General features: G+C 40.7%; 1 protein-coding gene across 1 annotated transcript; it reads left to right on the top strand.

The window, feature by feature from the left end:
- The first annotated feature begins 776 nt into the window (after window positions 1–776).
- On the top strand, window positions 777–10,737 carry LOC139413016 (zinc finger protein 79-like). Its single transcript, XM_071159986.1, has 2 exons — window positions 777–1,200; window positions 9,447–10,737. The coding sequence occupies exons 1-2, from the start codon at window positions 921–923 to the stop codon at window positions 10,388–10,390; spliced, it is 1,224 nt and encodes a 407-aa protein (XP_071016087.1). The 5' UTR covers window positions 777–920; the 3' UTR covers window positions 10,391–10,737.
- The last annotated feature ends 8,485 nt before the right edge of the window (window positions 10,738–19,222 follow it).

Genomic DNA, 19,222 nt, shown 5'->3' with positions numbered 1-19,222 from the left:
TTAAATGTGTTGTAATTTCTCTAAAAATGTATTTCTATGTACTTAAACTGGTATTGTTGTTTTCAAGTAAAACATGTTTTTTTAAGTGTGTGTGTATATAAAAAACATTGGATATGTTGCTTTTGGTTGACAGCATAAAATGGAATGAGAAAAGATTTAAGATGAGAACAGAAAGTCTGTAGAATCCTCCATTTATTTATTGAGCCTCAATTGACCTGTTTACTGAGACCTGTCTTAGGCTCGGCTAAGGCTCTGTTAAATACAGCAAAGGGTGTAGACTGGATATGGGGGTGTGTTTCGATGAGAAATTTTGCATGGAATGTTTTTACAGCCTTATTTGGATAAGAGAGTTTCCATTTCCAGTAAGAGATGGTGTACAAAAAAAAGACTGACCATATTCTATATCTATGGTAAAAACAATAAGCATATGTACTAGAAATGAACAATATTAATAACGTTTTTCTTAAGCTCTTGAGACTAATACAACTTCATAGTTTGTCTGAGGTTAAGATTACTTCAGTGCTAGATCCTTTATTCAAGTTGATAACCAGTAACCATAATAAAAAACATTTTACTCAATTATTAAACAATGATTCTGCAAACCAATAGGAATAATTCCTACTGTCAGAGAATACACCAAATTCAATTAGTGGTCAAAGATTTGACTCTGAGAAATGCGCCTTCTAGTCTCCACGCGGTAGGTGGCGCTTTCTAACTATTTGTTTATCTAAAATCTGACCGGATGTGCTCCCAAGAAAGAACACAGTTATCAAAGATGGCGAAACATTGATAACAAGAAGCCATATGTTCTTTAAAAATATGACTATTTCGTGAATTAGCTGCTGCTGCAAAAAAAACGTTTAGAATCCAAATAGATTAAGTAATTGTGACCGGTAAAAAAAACAAAACAAGGGCTTAAAATGTCTGAGTCGAGTGTTTTGCATCAACGGATAAGCTCCGTCATGGACATTCTAACCTCCGCTGCCGTGACAGAGATTTGCAAATTAGTAGAGGATTGCTGTGGCGCGTTAAGTGTAGAAGTCACTCAAAGCAAAGAGCAAATCAAAATGCTAGAGAAGCAACTCAGCCTGACCGAGTCGAGGTACATGTCGGTGAGTGGCAAAGGACAGACGCTTGTTACCAGTGGTTCATCGAGAACCAACAGTCCTTCCGGCAATTCCCCCGCGGCTGATGATGAAGGTGGGCTATCGATTTGTAACTGTCTTTAGGGTTGCCAGGTTGTTAAACGGGTGGGCCTAATCCTGAATGCTGATTGGTTAAAACCGCATTCCAGGCGTTGTTTATTTAAGCAATAAGGCCTGAGGGGTGTGGTATATGGCTAATATACCACGTGTAAGGACTGTTCTTGAACGACTCAACCCGGAGTGCCTGGATACAGCCCATAGCCATGGTATATTGGCCATATACCACAAACCCCTGAGGTGCCTTATTGCTATTATAAACTGGTTACCAAGGCAATTAGAGCAGTAACAATACATATTTTGTCATACAGCAGACCTATACCACAGGTATCACGGCTGTCAGCCAATCAGCATTCAGGGCTCAAATCACCCAGTTTATAATCCACAAGTTGCCACAAGCATTTTAACGTCATAGATTTAGCCGATTTACTCTGTTCCATCTGACTGCGATCCACTGTCTCATCAGCCCATCCAGGCAATTTATAAACTTGGATCTCCACTATAAAAAGCATCTAGACATTATCTCACATTTCTTTTAGACTAACATTTTGTTTTCAACAGCGGAGATTTGTATATACCATGCTGTCTGTCTCAGACATTTGCAAAATAGTTTCAATATTTAAATTCGATCTCCTGCTGTCCCATAGTAATGAACGTGTCGGGACGAGACAGACAGGCAGGCCGTGTTTCTCAGCCAATCGAAATCGTGAACCAACTGGCATCATTTTTATGGATATATATATAAAATGAAAAAATATAAAACGAAACGAAGTGCAACTAGTTTGCAGTCTTTTCAGCTTCAGTTTGAAGTGATTGTGTTTTCTGTGTTGTTGGCTAGCTTCTCTCAAGTGTCCTGACAAGTGAGCACATTTTCTATGCCAGGCAAATTGCGCCTCATTAGCTCGTTATGGATGTATCCAAATAAATGTCACTAGAAAACAGCTTAAACAAATGCGGCTACATTGCTGTTAATCTGGCTGCACTTTTTGACGTGACTGTAAATTAGCCTTAGTTGGCTAGCTAGAAAGTAAGGGATAAGAACATACACAATGAAACATTTAGAACAAACAACTGTGTCACGTCCATAGATCCAGAACAAAAAGACTGATTGACTTGGTCGTGTCTCTAGCAACCGAACCAATAGAACGAACAACCGCCCCCGGCTTGGGTAGAAACCCTAGATTTGTGTCGTCGGGACTATATCTTGTGGAAAGATGAAATGGTATGAATACATTTATCAAAATAACATTTTAATGAAAATATGTCAATAACCCGTTGTATAAAAGTGATAATGCCCTCGAAGCTGGTGTTTGGAGGATATATTGGCACGGTTTGCAACACCCCGTGCTAATATATTCTCCAAACACCGGCTTCTCAGGCATTGTCACTTAAATTACTACTTAAAATCAGCCAAAAAGGCCTGAAAACTAGCTCCAGCAGCAAGAGAGGAGTTACCACCTTAATCCAATAGGTGGCTCCATAATGACAATCTAACATGCTGACCAGACCGGACAAATTTAGAAATCAATGTTATTCAATTATTGCATCCACACTGCTCGCGCGCGTCTGCGACACCAAGGGCTAAATTAGAACTCATTCCTATTTCTGAAGCAGATTGCGCTGAAAGTCCTGCCTCTCCCATCTCCTCATTGGTTTATAGTAGCAGGTACCCACATGCCATCTCCTCATTGGTTATACCCACGTGGGTGACTGAAAGACGAACTGTTTTGCCAGTAGTTGTGGTAAGTAATACCATGAAAGTTTAGATGCGATCACCATATAAATTAAACGATGAAAAAGCCTGGAAGGAAGAGAGATGACTAGAAACGATTCGGTTGGTCGTTTTTTGTCGGAGTAGAGGTCCTTGTGCATTTCAGGTAAAATGACAACTCAATGTTTATATCCCAGGACAAATTAGCTAGCAACAGCAAGCTAGCTAAATAGGACAAATTAACGTTATCTAGCAAGTACCAGCTAACTAGCTAAATTGCCATACATGTTTAATGATTTCCGACCTGTCCCCAAATTAATGTCATTGGTTCAGAGTTTGTTTTGATATTTTAACCTGCGTGTCGTAATCGCGTTCGGTGTGGGGGGGGGCAAAATAAATGTATGCACGATGGCGCACCCGCGCAACCGTTTTGGGTTCCGTGTTGATCCAACTGCTTTACCTTGTTCTCTCCATTTCTCCCTTTATTGGTTCATGATAGTGAATGGTTAAAACGTATGTTGTTTTTTCTGAACATTCTTGTAAAATGGTGTTGCTCTAAAATAATCATATTTTCAACTGGAGTATATAAATCCAAACGCGCCAACAGTTTGCTTTTTGTCTTGTTTTATGAAAAAAATAAAAAATGCATGTGTGGCTGCAGACTTCCATCCCTCTGAACAGCCAGTAATGGAGTTAATAGGAACCTCTCTGTCCTCCAGTCTGCTCCGTTGTGCACAGCTCTCTCTCTCTCTCTCCTCTGACTTTCTGGCCAATGCTAGCTAGGTTGCGACTTCAAGATTAACTTTTTTCTTCACCATCCCAGAATCGGCCCAAACTGAAGATGAACTGGCCCAAATTTAAAATATATATATTTTTTTTTCATATGCCGACATGGGTGTACTCTAGGATAAAGGTCATTCACAATGATTTAATAGGCTGTCATGACTTTACTTTTATTAATCTGATGACTTCTATTTATCTAATCAACTATGTTTAATTGTTACCCGATTTAAATTCATCATGTAACAATTAACTCATTAGGATTTGGGGCACCACGAGAGCGGTTGTTTAAAGACTTGCCATCTCCTGAATTAAACTCTAAAGGTCTTTACCTATCACATCCATAAAACAGTCAACGTATTAATCATAACCTCATATCATAATTCTGAACAGTCGTAACCTACATCTGCAAAAAAAACAGCCGTACTTATGATTCAGTACGACACAAATTGGTTTATTTATTTACTAACTAAATGGTAACACAGGATAAACATACACACTTAATACATTAAAACAGGTCCCTAGCAGTCTGACGCAAATGGCGGCTTGTTACAAAGGACATGGGGAGGGTGAGAGAGAGGGACAGAGACAGAACATTTAGAAACTACTCTCACAGTTATCATATGCACATATGCACACGAACCGCTGCCCATTTGGAGTAAGAAATCACAAATTATCTGACATGATAATTCACATATCCCAACTTCACCTAGGTAGAGAGGGACTCCGCTTAAAAAAACAAAAGGACTTTCTCTCCATTAACCACTCAATTTGCCCGACCTGCGTCATCCACTCCAGGGATATTCTTCTATTCTTTAACGTCAACTCCCCATGACACGCCCAATATTACCCCCTTAATCTGAGTTTTCACATTGATGGGCGCCCTGCTCAAATCGGATGAGCCAAAACACACGCTCTTTCTGCTCCGCAGAAGTACAAGAAATCAAAACTAGCCCACTTCTCCTGATCCTCACAGCTTTAACTTTACCTAATACCTTTCCCACCAGTTAAATCTAATCAAATGTTATTTGTGACATGCTCCAAATACTACTAATACTAATACTAGTACTACTACTACAGTGAAAGGCTTACTTAACCAACAATGCAGTTTTAGGAAAATACAAAAAAAAGATAATAATAACAAATTATTAAAAAGCAGCAGTAAATAATAATAGCCGGGCTATGTAGAGGGGGGTACCGGTGTCGAGGTAATTATGTACATGTAGGTAGAGTCATTAAAGGAGCTATGCATAGATAATAACAGAGTTGCAGGTGGGGTCTGGGTAGCCATTTGATTAGCTGTTTGGAGTCTTATGTCATCTCTTCTCTGTTGACGTTGAGACTGGTGTTTTGCAGGTACTATCTAATGAAGTTGCCAGTTGAGGACTTGTGAGGTGTCTGTTTCTCAAACTAGACACTCTAATGTACTTGTCCTCTTGCTCAGTTGTGCACCCACTCTTTCTATTCTGGTTAGAGACAGTTTTTCGCTGTTCTGTGAAGGGAGTAGTACACAGTGTTGTATGAGATCTTCAGTTTCTTGGCAATTTCATGCATGGAATAGCCTTCATTTCTTGCATGGAAGAGTGGGAAGAAGGCCAGTTTTATTGCTTTAATCAGGACAACAGTTTTCAGCTGTGCTAACATAATTGCTAAAGGGTTTTCTAATGATCAATTAGCCTTTTAAAATTATAAACTTGGATTAGCTAACACAATGTGCCATTGGAACACAGGAGTGATGGTTGCTGTTAATGGGCCTCTGTACGCCTAGATATTCCATTAAAAAAATCAGCTGTTTCCAGCTACAATAGTAATTTACAACATAGTAACGTAAAACATTAACAACGTATACAATTTGCTGTTATTTAATACAAAAATGTGATTTTCTTTCAAAAACAAGGACATTTCTAAGTGACCCCCAAACTTTTGAACGGTAGTGTACATCTCTTTTCCATAAGATATGTTTGAATTTTTAAAATAATTTTCATTGGGAAGGCAGATAAAAGCATTTATCAAAAGCAATCACTTTTGCATTTGAAAACACAGAATCCTACTCATTACTCCATGTGTTTTGAGCCGACTTCACCCATTGCAAAACACGCTTACCCGGGCCAGATTAGTTAAATCCCCTCACCAGTCAAGAAATGGTCCTTGCATGCATCATCCAATGGCTGTGTGTCACGTCAACAACGTGTCATCGACTGACAGATTGCTATAACATATGATGTGGTTAGCTGATACTGTAAAATACCTATCTAGGCGTTGTAAGATCTGGCAGGCCTCTCACTCACACACAGCACTGTATTGCTAATTATCCCAACTGACAAATCAAGAAGATTGAAATACCGCTCGTTTTTAAAAGATGTTGTCAGTAGGCTAGCTAATGCTATAGCAGGTCAAAATCAATGGGTTGATTTAGTATTAGCTAAGTTCAAAGTTCCTCCATAGAAGCCGCTCCACCTAGGTGCATTTCTGTGGGCCTAATTCAGATAATGCATGTCCAGCAAGATGTCCAGCGCTTCAACCCAAACCTTCTCCACCCTCTCTCCCTACCAGCAAAATGTTAGTCGCATCTCGCTCAAACTAGCTTGCCTGATCCATAGAAAGCTGCTCTATCCTTACTGTTGGAAGTAATTTAATGAGCTAAATGTGAGAGGAAAATAGTATTTTACAGGTTAAAAAAATAACAATATGAACGATACTTTTTTGGTTTGAACCGGTTCAGAACTTTTGCTGGGAGGAACAGTGGAACGGATCGAAAAAAAATGGTGGTTCTGTTCAAAACAAAACGATTGGAAAATTATTTTGGTTCCAACCCGTGGCTAGGATAGTTAGGAGTTTGTTTTCTGAGCCATATCTCGCGCCGGCTGTCCTGATCGTGGCATAGCACTGTTCTGACTAGAGCGAGAAGTCGTGAACATCTAGTCGGATTCTTATGGCTAGCAAGCTCCCACTGGTCAGCCACACAAGAACTGTGAAATGAGCAACATTAACAGTAGTGGAATCAAATGTTCGCCTCCAAATTAAAAGTCCTGTATTGAAAACGATGCAAATGGACACAATAAATGTGCCGAACAATGTTGGAATGTCTTTACATAATTTCAACAAAATACTAATTTATTTATTTGACAACAAACATTAAAAAAATCTGTACTACTTCATTACACAAAGGAAAAACCTCAACCAATTTCTAAAGACTGTTGACATCCAGTGGAAGAGGTAGGAACTGCAAGAAGGTCCCTTAGAAATCTGGATTCCCAATGAAAATGGAAGAGTGACCAAAAAAAAACCAATTCTGAATGGTTTGTCCTCAGGGTTTCGCCTGCTAAATAAGTTATGTTATACTCACAGACATGATTCAAACAGTTTTAGAAAATTCAGTGTTTTCTATCCAAATCTACTAATAATATGCATATCTTATCTTCTGGGGATGAGTAGCAGGCAGTTGAATTTGAGCATGCTTTTCATCCAAAATTCTGAATGCTGCCCCCTATCCTAGAGAAGTTAAGAACACATTCTTATTTTCAATGACAGCCTAGGAACGGTGGGTTAACTGCTTCGTTCAGGGGCAGAACAACAGATTTTTACCTTGTCAGTTCGGGGGATTCAATCTTGCAACCTTATAGTTAACTAGTCCAACGCTCTAACCACCTGCCTCTCATTGCACTCCACGAGGAGACTGCATGTTGCTCGAATGCAGTAAGCCAAGGTAAGTTGCTAGCTAGCATTAAACTTATCTTATAAAAAAAATCAATCAATCATAATCACTAGTTAACTACACATGGTTGATGATATTACTAATTTATCTAGCATGTCCTGCATTGCATATAATCGATGTGGTGCGTATCGTTGCTCCAATTTGTACCTAACCATGAACATCAATGCATTTCTTAAAATCAATACACAGAAGTATATATTTTTAAACCTGCGTATTTAGCTAAAAGAAATCCAGGTTAGCAGGCAATATTAACCAGGTGAAATTGTGTCACTTCTCTTGCGTTCATTGCACGCAGAGTCAGTCTTGTTTTCGAGATGATAGTTTTCCGGATTCGACCATATTAATGACCTAAGGCTCCTATTTCTGTGTGTTATTATGTTATAACTAAGTCTATGATTTGATAGAGCAGTCTGACTGAGCGGTGGTAGGCAGCAGCAGGCTCGTAAGCATTCATTCAAACAGCACTTTTGTGTGTTTTGCCAGCAGCTCTTCGTTGTGCGTCAAGCATTGCACTGTTTATGACTTCAAGCCTATCAACTCCCGAGATTAGGCTCGTGTAACTGATGTTAAATGGCTAGCTAGTTAGCGGGGTGTGCGCTAATAGCGTTTCAAACGTCACTCGCTCTGAGACTTGGAGTAGTTGTTCCCCTTGTTCTGCATGGGTAATGCTGATTCGAGGGTGGCTGTTGTCTTTGTGTTCCTGGTTCGAGCCCAGGTAGGAGCGAGGAGCGGTACGGAAGCTATACTGTTACACTGGCAATACTAAAGTGCCTATAAGAACATCCAATAGTCAAAGGTTTATGAAATAGAGCGAAATAGTCCTATAATTCCTATAATAACTACAACCTAAAACTTCTTACCTGAGAATATTGAAGACTCATGTTAAAAGGAACCACCAGCTTTCATATGTTCTCATGTTCTGCGCAAGGAACTTAAACGTTAGCTTTCTTACATGGCACATATTGCACTTTTACTTTCTTCTCCAACTCTTTGTTTTTGCATTATTTAAACCAAATTGAACGTTTCATTATTGGAGGCTATATTGATTTTATTGATGTATTATAGTAAGTTAAAATAAGTGTTCATTCAGTATTGTCATTATTACAAATAAGTAAAAAATAAATAAATAAAATCGGCCGATTTATCGGTATCGGCGTTGAAAAATCATAATCGGTCGACCTCTAGTCTGTTTCAGAATGTGTGGAGCTGTCAATAAATCAGTGGAATTAAATTCAGGTTTGAGACGTCAGGCAAACCTCCCTCCACAGACATTTCCAGTCAAATATCAGGTTTGATCGGGGGTTTGGGCTTTGTCCACTCTAGGATTCTAACTCTACAATCAATAGTGCAGGTTTCATATAGCGAGCGAAATTAAGTAATTTGCAGTCAATATTAATCATTTTAAATGTGAATATAATAAACAATATAAAATCCATGTTTATTAAGTACATCCTCTGTAGGCGTTCTCTCGTGGACAGACTATGTAAACATAAATGAGCAGGAATAGTTCCGGTGCTTGGATTTTTCCTGTTTTTTTGTTGTTGACAAATCACGATTTCACAGTTGGATAGCATCTTTAGAATTTCGGGAGGGGACTTTTGGCCCATAACTTGCAAAGAGAGATGGTGGAGCTCCTCGTTCATGTTCTAGTGTCTCTTCTCTTAACACGTATGGACCCAGAACTGAATTGAGCAGCTGACCAATTACGCAAAACTTGAGGTCTGTGTTAACAGAGATTACTGAAGACAGTCGCTCGCTGTACTACCCTTGTGTTTTTTTTTATGGATCATTATTGTTGTTTAGACCAGTAATGAGCTATGCCCCCTCCATTATAATAATTAGAGCCAGATTGCGGCTGTTGGTGAAAATGATTGGCCCAAACAGTTTGTGTACATAAGTCAATCAACAACAGCACAGATGAGTGCGAAATCCTGAACATAGCATAGGATATCTTAGACCCCATTTATCTTATGTCAGATCATCAGTACCTAGCTCATCAGCTTATAAATTCTAACTACTCTTTTCTCCTTCCCTTCAGATTTCCAGCAATTCATTGTCTCTGAAGTGGAGTTTCCCCCTGAGCAGCAGCATTATAAGCAGGATTGGAGCCCCAGTCTGGGGCAATATAATTGGAACCCCATACAGATTAAAGAGGAAGACGAGGAATTCAGCATCATTCAGGAGGAGGAAGACTCTGTATTCACTCCTGCCTGGGTGAAAAGTGACTATGATCAGTACCCAACTCAGTCCTCACAAACCCAAAGTGAAGAATACGAAGACACAATGGCCTCTACTGAAGAGATCAAAACAGAACCGAAGGAAGACTATTCCTCACAGCCAACCAGTGACTCTCATCCCCAGTGCAAATTGAAGAAGACATGGACAGAAAAAGGACAAAGCTCGAATGGTGGAAAATCCATGGATCTGAAATCTCCAGTGCAAAGAAGTCGCACAGAAGATAAATCATTTTGCTGTAGTGACTGTGGTGAATGTTTTACTCAGATGGGAACACTGGATTCTCATATGAGGACCCACACACGGGAGAAGTTGTATCACTGTCAAGATTGTGACAAAGTATTCACTCGGCTTGACCGCTTCAAATTGCATAGGAAGGCCCACACAGGAGAGAAACCGCATCGCTGTGGTGAATGTGGCAAATGTTTTTCTCAAGTTGGATATCTGAACTATCACATAAAGACTCACACAGGGGAGAAACCACATCGCTGTCATGATTGTGGCAAATGTTTTTTTCGAGTTGGTGAGCTGACACTTCATAAGAGGATTCACACAGGCGAGAAACCACATCGCTGCCTGGTCTGTGGCAAATGTTTTGCTCGTCCTAGTAATTTGAGTAGTCACATTAGGATTCACACAGGGGAGAAATCTTATAGCTGTCATTGTGGCAAATATTTTCGTCATAAAGGTAATCTGACAACGCATATGAGGATTCACACGAGGGAAATCACATCATTGTCGCTATAGTAGCAGATCTTTCAGAGCTGGCGTTAGTCACATGAGTTCATATGAGGATAATCACATGAGCGATAAACTATATTGCTGTCAGGATTGTTGTAAATATTTCACTAATTGTTTGAATTGTCTGGGACATCGGAAAGAAGAGACCACATTACTGCCACGAGTAGAAAATATTTCACAACTGCCTTTTTTTGACATTGTGTATGAGACATTCACACGGGAGGAATCTTACAAGCGTCTGTCAAATGCTTAAGTGCCAAAAGTGCATTGAATTGTCTTCAGAATACACACTATATAGGCTAAGTGATGATTGCTTCAAAACAAAGGCTTAAGCAGACACAGGGAGAGAATGCACGGGACATGACTGTGCCCTGTGTATCAGACAGACAAGTTACTATTGTTCATAGTTTTTAACTTGATTATATTAGTCTCATTTTATAACTTTCCATGTGAACCCTGCCAGGCAATCACTGCACAACATCTGTCAAATAATTGGTCCAACGATAGTGATACAATTATCTTGATCTGATGAAATCCACGTTGATGCAAGCTGTAACCGAGTCTAGCTCAAACGGCCACTTAAACTGGTCCTATTGAATCCAGTAGAGACCATTAGATTCCAGTTCAGCCCACTAGACACCAGTAGCCATTCTCTACCTGAACAAACCTAGAGAATTGATACATTGTTTATGTACTCATGTATAATACCTACTTCGGTGTGTAGTTATTGTGTTTAGCCCCCTATTGAGTACTGTCTTCCTTGTAAATCATGATAAAACATTATGGAAAAGTTATGTAATGATTTATTGAAAAGAGTGGGAGCCTTGTTTAATTTTTTTAAAATCAGAATTACTTTGAGGTCCATGTGTTTTATAACTAGTATAAGATATGTTGATAATACAATCATTCAAGCCTTTATTATTAATTTTACAGTTTCACGTGACATGACTAACTTTGAAATATTTACACTTGACCCGGAAGTGCTTCATTACTCCTGTTGGCTTCACGGGTGACAGAACATAACACAAGCTAGCCATTATCTGAAAAATGTCTAAATTGGAGTTGTTGAGAGTGATTTTTAACCAGGCGCTGTGGATGAGACATTTAGAGCATTTGCAAAAACGATATCAGAGTAACAGTTACCAGGACAACGTTTATCTATCAAAAGAGGACAACGGACGTCTACAGGGGCTGCTTGAAGTCATCCTGAAATCTGAGATAAAGGTTTATAGAGCAGGTTTGTAACTTTTTTTTCTGTTATTCAACGTTCATTTTAGGAACATTGACAATGTTGACGGTTTAATTCAGTTAGCAGGAAGATAGGCTACATCTAGCAAGCTCACGCTGGGTCACTAGCAGCCCGGCCTCTGCATCATTTATAGCTTGAACAGCCGCTAGTGATCGTTGCAAGGTTATAGTTTTGTGATTTAATATTCATTTTTTATTTTGATTCGAAATTCAGTTTAGTTGGAGTTAGTTTTTAGACTTGATTTGCTAGTTTTTATTTTGTTTGAGTTTTGATAGAAATGTTTATTTCGTTTTTATATTTAGTAGCCTATGTGTGGGAGGCCAGGAGACATTTGTTGTTTTAGGATGTCACTTCTGGGCGCTGTAATATATAAGTTGATGGGCCTGGACCATAGACATAACATCTCTGTGTCACGATGGCATCTGTGAGAGAATGGGCAGTGCCGTTGAGGTCATCTCATCTAAAAAGTCAATTTTCTTCTTCATGAGTAAAATTCATAGGGTGATTATTCCTAATGACCTGGCATCAGGACTCAAACTGGATCATCAGGAAGGAACAGACAATGAATTGGGACGTTAATGAAATCAAAATGGTGAAAGTCCTCAAAAACACTGCCCAGGCTTTTAGCCAGTAGAGACGACTCCATGCAACTAAATGGCTGGGACATAGGTTTGGTTTCAATTATAAAACAATCTGAATGTGACTTGGATTTAAAGGATAAGCCCCTGGTGAAAGAGAACTCTTTCCCAATTTTACACCAATCCAATGCCTTTTTAACTTTAGTAGTTTGTTAGAATAATTAAGTTCCTTAACCTGACAGAGAGGAAAAAACAAATGAAGGTCATGGCACATTTGACATGCTATGTTTATGTAATATTAAACATGTACAGTGCATTCAGAAAGTATTCAGACCCCCTGATTTTTTTCCACATTTCATTAGATTACAGCCTTATTCTAAAATCGATTAAATCACCCCCCCCCCCCCCCCCCCCTATAATGACAAAGCAACAACAGGTTAACATTTTTGCTAATTATTATTATTATTATTATTAAATCACATTTACATAAGTATTCAGATCCTTTACTCAGTACTTTGTTGAAGCACCTTTTGGCAGCGATTACAGCCTCGAGTCTTAGGTATGAAGCTACAAGCTTGGCATATCTGTTTTTGGGGAGTTTCTTCCATTCTTCTCTGCAGATCCTCTCAAGCTCTGTCAGGTTGGATGGGGAGCGTTGCTGCACAGCTATTTTCAGGTCTCTCCAGAGATGTTTGATCGAGTTCAAGTCCTGGCTCTGGTTGGGCCACTCAAGAACATTCAGAGACTTGTCCCGAAGCCACTCCTGTGTTGTCTTGGCTGTGTGCTTAGGGTTGTTTTCCTGTTGGAAGGTAAACCTTCTCCCCAGTTTGAGGTCCTGAGTGCTCTGGAGCAGGTTTTCATCAAAGATCTCTGTACTTTGCTCCGTTCATCTTTCCCTCGATCCTGCCTAGTCTCCCAGTCCCTGCCGCTGAAAAACATCCCCACAGCATGATGCTCCTGCCACCATGCTTCATCGTAGGAATGGTGCCAGGTTTCCTGCAGACGTGATGCTTGGTATTCAGGCCAAATGGGTAAATCTTGTATCTCATGGTCTGAAAGTCCTTTGGGTGCCTGTTTGTCAAATTCCAAGTGGGCTGTCATGCGCCTTCTACTGAGGGGTGACTTCCATCTGGCCACAATACCATAAAGGCCTGATTGATGGAGTGCAGAAGAGATGGTTGTCCTTCTGGAAGGTTCTCCCATTTCCAAGTCTGGAGCTCTGTCAGAGTGACCATCGGGTTCTAGGTCGCCTCCCTGACCAAGGCCCTTCTCACCATATTGCTCAGTTTTTGGCCGGGCCGCCAGCTCTAGGAAGAGTATTGTTGCTTCCAAACTTCTTCCATTTTTAAGAAAGATGAAGGCCACCGTGCTCTTGGGGACCTTCAATGCTGCAGTCATTTTTTTGGTACCCTTCCTCAGATGTGTTCCTCGACACAATCCTGTCTCGGAGCTCTACAGAGAATTTCTTCCACCTCATGGCTTGGTTTTTGCTCTGACATGCACTGTCATCTGTACAAAGTCTGTTTTTACATCTATTGAAAATGACAATTCCTCAATGTATTTCTAAAAAATCTTTCCAGCTCTCTCCCTTTCGATAACCACTCAGCGTGAAAGTAAAAAGTTTCATTCTCTGATCCAGTGGAAACATCATAAAATAGGCCTACCTGATTACTACTTGTTCCTTGTGCAAATAACCTACAGCTTGGTCTGCATGGGAAACTTAGGGCCCAGATTATTTTTTACAATGTTGAATGGAACTTCAGGCTGGACCCAAGTTAGTAGTTTAAACAATATTTCAAGTTCGTTGCAGACAGGCCATGCACAGACAATGTGATTTATAGGATATTTATTTTTAGCAGCATATTTTTTTTGTGGGGGCTTTCTAGTCTATTTGTACATAGGTGGCAATGGACTGACCACATGACAAGTTATTTTTTAGGTTTGTATAATTTTCATTTAGATACAATTGACTGACCACATGACAATGATTTTGAGATATGAAGACGGACCATTTTCCTGAACAGGGTGGTGTACCTAATAAACTATATCATCACATGTATCTACAGATTAAGATCTGATCCGCAAGATGCAGCTTCCACCAACACCACAGAGGAGACCAACACCAGAGGATACCGAAGACGATACCTCAACAAAGGAAACCAGGTCATTGAAATGGGTGTGTGCCTCATTCATTGCCACAGATCTTATCTGCACCGGGTCGGCAGGAAATGCAAAAAAAAAAAAAAGCAGTCCAGGCTGCTTTTCATGTACTCCCACTTTTCTGCATCAAAGTGGACACGCTAGGGGGGGTCATTGTTACACCTGACACAAAGAATCACATCGCGGCATCCTTGTGATTTCCATCTGTCCCATAATTTGGTAGCGGTACTCATGGTGTGGTTTGAGAGCGTAGGTATCAGCAGCTTTTTGACAGAGGTAATGACAACCTGTAAACCTTTCTTGGTCTTGGGACTTCATCTTGGGCACTCCAAAGGTTCCAGGGTATGGATTAGCCCGGACATATAAGAGAAGTAAACAGTGGAGCTACCATAAAACGGTATGTTTGTTAAAGTCAAATTGGTTAACGTTACAGCTGATGTTGTACACAATATAGTATGCGCTTGCTTTTTAAATGATGGTGAGACATACCCTGCAGCGCAGGAACATTGCTGCTCCATTTCATTCCCCTTTGCCTCGATTGTCAGCTGGTGGGCTTTTTCTCTTACTGGGACCAGTAGGCGTTGGACTCTTAGTCATTTTATTAAATTCAGACAAAGCCTTTTCATTGTTAAAATATAATTGCGTCACCAGCGGTTATGGATGAAGACAAGTGTGCGTTTTGAGTAAGTTTCTTAACTTTTTGTTGCTCCTTGCTGAAACAAGCAAGGTGTTGTGGAAAACAAGTCTACAGTTGCCTAGGCAACACCCCCCTCCATGCAGCACACATAGAAATATACTGCTCAAAAAAATAAAGGGAACACTAAAATAACATCCTAGATCTGAATGAATGAAATATTCTTAAATACTTTTTTCTTTACAACAAAATCACACATTATCAATGGAAATCAACCCATGGAAGTCTGGATTTGGAGTCACTCAAAATTAAAGTGGAAAACCACACTACTGGCTGATCCAACTTTGATGTAATGTCCATAAAACAAGTCAAAATGAGGCTCAGTAGTGTGTGTGGCCTCCACGTGCCTGTATGACCTCCCTACAACGCCTGGGCATGCTCCTGATGAGGTGGCGGATGGTCTCCTGAGGGATCTCCTCCCAGACCTGGACTAAAGCATCCGCCAACTCCTGGACAGTCTGTGGTGCAATGTGGCGTTGGTGGATAGAGTGAGACATGATGTTCCAGATGTGCTCAATTGGATTCAGGTCTGGGGAACGGGCGGGCCAGTCCATAGCATCAATGCCTTCCTCTTGCAGGAACTGCTGACACACTCCAGCCACATGAGGTCTAGCATTGTCTTGCATTAGGAGGAACCCAGGGCCAACCGCACCAGCATATGGTCTCACAAGGGGTCTGAGGATCTCATCTCGGTACCTAATGGCAGTCAGGTTACCTCTGGCGAGCACATGGAGGGCTGTGCAGCCCCCCAAATGCCACCCCACACCATGACTGACCCACCACCAAACCGGTCATGCTGGAGGATGTTGCAGGCAGCAGAACGTTCTCCACGGCATCTCCAGACTCTGTCACGTGCTCAGTTTGAACCTGCTTTCATCTGTGAAGTGCACAGGGCGCCAGTGGCGAATTTGCCAATCTTGGTGTTCTCTGGCAAATGCCAAACGTTCTGCATGGTGTTGGGCTGTAAGCACAACCCCCACCTGCGGACGTCGGGCCCTCACACCACCCTCGTGGAATCTGTTTCTGACCGTTTGAGCAGACACATGCACATTTGTGGCCTGCTGGAGGTCATTTTGCAGGGCTCTGGCAGTGCTCCTGCTTGCACAAAGGCGGAGGTAGCAGTCCTGCTGCTGGGTTGTTGCCCTCCTACGGCCTCCTCCACGTCTCCTGATGTACTGGCCTGTCTCCTGGTAGCGCCTCCATGCTCTGGACACTACACTGACAGACACAGCAAACCTTCTTGCCACAGCTCGCATTGATGTGCCATCCTGGATGAGCTGTACTACCTGAGCCACTTGTGTGGGTTGTAGACTCCGTCTCATGCTACCACTAGAGTGAAAGCACTGCCAGCATTCAAAAGTGACCAAAACATCAGCCAGGAAGCATAGGAACTGAGAAGTGGTCTGTGGTCACCACCTGCAGAACCACTCCTTTATTGGGGGTGCTAATTGCCTATAATTTCCACCTGTTGTCTATTCCATTTGCACAACAGCATGTGAAATTTATTGTCAATCAGTGTTGCTTCCTAAGTGGACAGTTTTATTTCACAGAAGTGTGATTGACTTGGAGTTACATTGTGTTGTTTAAGTGTTCCCTTTATTTTTTTGAGCAGTGTATAATTAATAGAATGGGCTTGGAATCTAACATGCAGACCAGACACGTCGAGTGTGTGAGCGTCGCAAAATAAATGTAGATATCCAAGTTATTCAATTATTGCACCCACACTGCTCACGTGCCAACGAGTGTCTGGAATGCCAAGGGCTAAAATAGAACTCCTTTCTATTTCTGATGCAGATCACACTGAAAGTCCTGCCTCTCCCATCTCCTCATTGGTTTATAAAAGCAGGTACCGACGTGCCATCTTCTCATTGGTTATGCCCACGTGGGTGATTGATAGACGAACAGTTTTTTCGGTGGTGGTGGTGGTAATACTATGAATGTGATCACCATACAAATTCAAAGATGAAAAAGCCTGGAAGGAGAGATGACTAGAAACAATTCGGTTGGCCGTTATATGTGTGGATTAATTGTCGGAATTGAGTTCCTTATTCATTTCAGGTAAAATAACAACTCAATGTTTATATCCCAGGACAAATTAGCTAGCAACAGCAAGCTAGCTAAATAGGACAAATTAGCTAACAAGCTATCAAGCTAAATTGCCATACATGTTTAATGCTTTTCGACCTGTCCCAAAATTAATGTCATTGGTTCAGTTTGTTTTGATATTTTAACCTGCGTGTCGTGATCGCGTTTGGTGTAGGGGGACAAAATACATTTATGCACGATCGGTTTGGGTTCCGTGTAACCCTGTCAATTTTACTGGTAAACTCATGGGTACACTCACAATGACTAACTGGTATTGTGATGCAGTAATTTCCATGGTAATGTTCATTCAAATGATAACTGCTGTGGCTCATGCAAAGTGTGCTGTATTCACTAAAGCCTTGCTCCCATTGATCAATTTTTTTTTTTAGCTACACAGCCAGTTTAAACTCTTCCATAAACCAGGCTGGACCTGTCTTAAGTCCATTTAAAGACATGCACCGGCACTTTGGTTACTAAGTCTTTTTTAAACCTCCCATTTTTGACTGGATGTGTAAATGTTTACCTCATACATGCATAATCTGATCATAATTAATTCTTATTTTTTACCACAAAATCTGTAGTTTTAAAGCAACTTTGTCTGGATGCTATGCTGCACCATTGTCCCCCACGTGGGCCAACCCCTAGCCAATGAGCTTCAGCTCCTCGCCCTTTGAGTGGCAGCTAACAAGTTGCACACACAGCAGTGCGAGAGAGAGAGCAAAGGTGTGGTACACATGTGACATAGTATGCAATTTTCGGGGACCACTTTTGGCTCGTGAGCACTACTTTCAGAACTACTGGCTAAGAAGTGTACAAAAGAATCTCTTTAATCATAACTGTAACAAAAGACATAGGTTGCAATTACACAAGCAGTCCAATTCTGATATTTTTTTCACTAATCGGATCAACTCTGAAAAAGATCTGATGTGATTGGTCAGAAGACCAATTGGTGGAAAAAGTATCAATTGGCTGCCTGTGTAAACAACCATATTGGGGTTCTACTAAGCTAACGTATTGAATTGTTTTAAGATGGTCATACCAAGGATCATTTAGCTATTTGATTTAAAATTTTAGGTTTAAAAAAAAAAGTATACTTTTTGGGAGGATGAAACATTGAATTTGGCCTAACTGCTATTGGCTCATATAAATGCATTGAATAACAGATTCATACAATGGAAAAAGTCAAATAAATCAAGGAAGTTTGTTTTGAAATGTCTGTCCTTTATCAGGGATATAAGAAGTATCCATATTTTTTTGGGGAACCCTTTTCTTAGGCACTAAACTTCTTCCATACATTTTAACCTGGTACCAGGCTACCTTCAGACGAGGCTCGTGGGCATCCTAGAGTGATTGGTCATCCAAAATTCCATGACCGTCACAGCCCTATCGAATATTAATGCCTGTTACGTTTTGTTAGGTACCGTTAGTCGGCTGTACCAAACTGGAGTCTTTCTCCACCTTTTTAACATGCACTGTTACTTCCATGACTGATCAAAAAGATTGTTAGCTAGTTGTGGTATAAGTTTGCAGACTACTCTCATGGTGCTGAACCTATCCTGTAACAGAGACCCCATTGTCTTACGTCAGATAGCACAAATCGTCTGTTAGTTGAAGGACGAGCACCGCCTGACAAGACAATTCAGAAACCCTATCTTATCAGCTTTTCAGTTGTAATTCATCCTTTTTCCTTCCCTTCAGATTTCCAGCAGTTCATTGTCTCTGAAGTGGAGTTTCCTCCTGAGCAGCAGCATTGTAAGCAGGAGTTGAGCCCCATCCTGGGGCAAGATGACTGGAACCCCATACAGATTAAAGAAGAACAGGAGGATTTCAGGATCATCCAGGAGGAGGAAGACTCTGTATTCACTCCGGCCTGTGTGAAAAAGTGACTGATCAGTACCCACAAACCCAAAGTGAAGAATACAAAGACACAATGGCCTCTACTGAACAGATCCAAAGATAATCTAAGGAAGAGGATTCCACAGAGAAAACCAGTGACTCTCAGCCCCTGTGCAAATCGCAGATGCAGACAGAAACAAAAAAAGTTTTTCGGAAGTTGGGTATCTGAATTATCA

This window comes from Oncorhynchus clarkii, chromosome 7 (assembly GCF_045791955.1).
Source record: "Oncorhynchus clarkii lewisi isolate Uvic-CL-2024 chromosome 7, UVic_Ocla_1.0, whole genome shotgun sequence".
Classification (NCBI taxonomy): Eukaryota; Metazoa; Chordata; class Actinopteri; order Salmoniformes; family Salmonidae; genus Oncorhynchus; species Oncorhynchus clarkii.
This window is presented reverse-complemented; position numbering and strand designations above follow the sequence as displayed.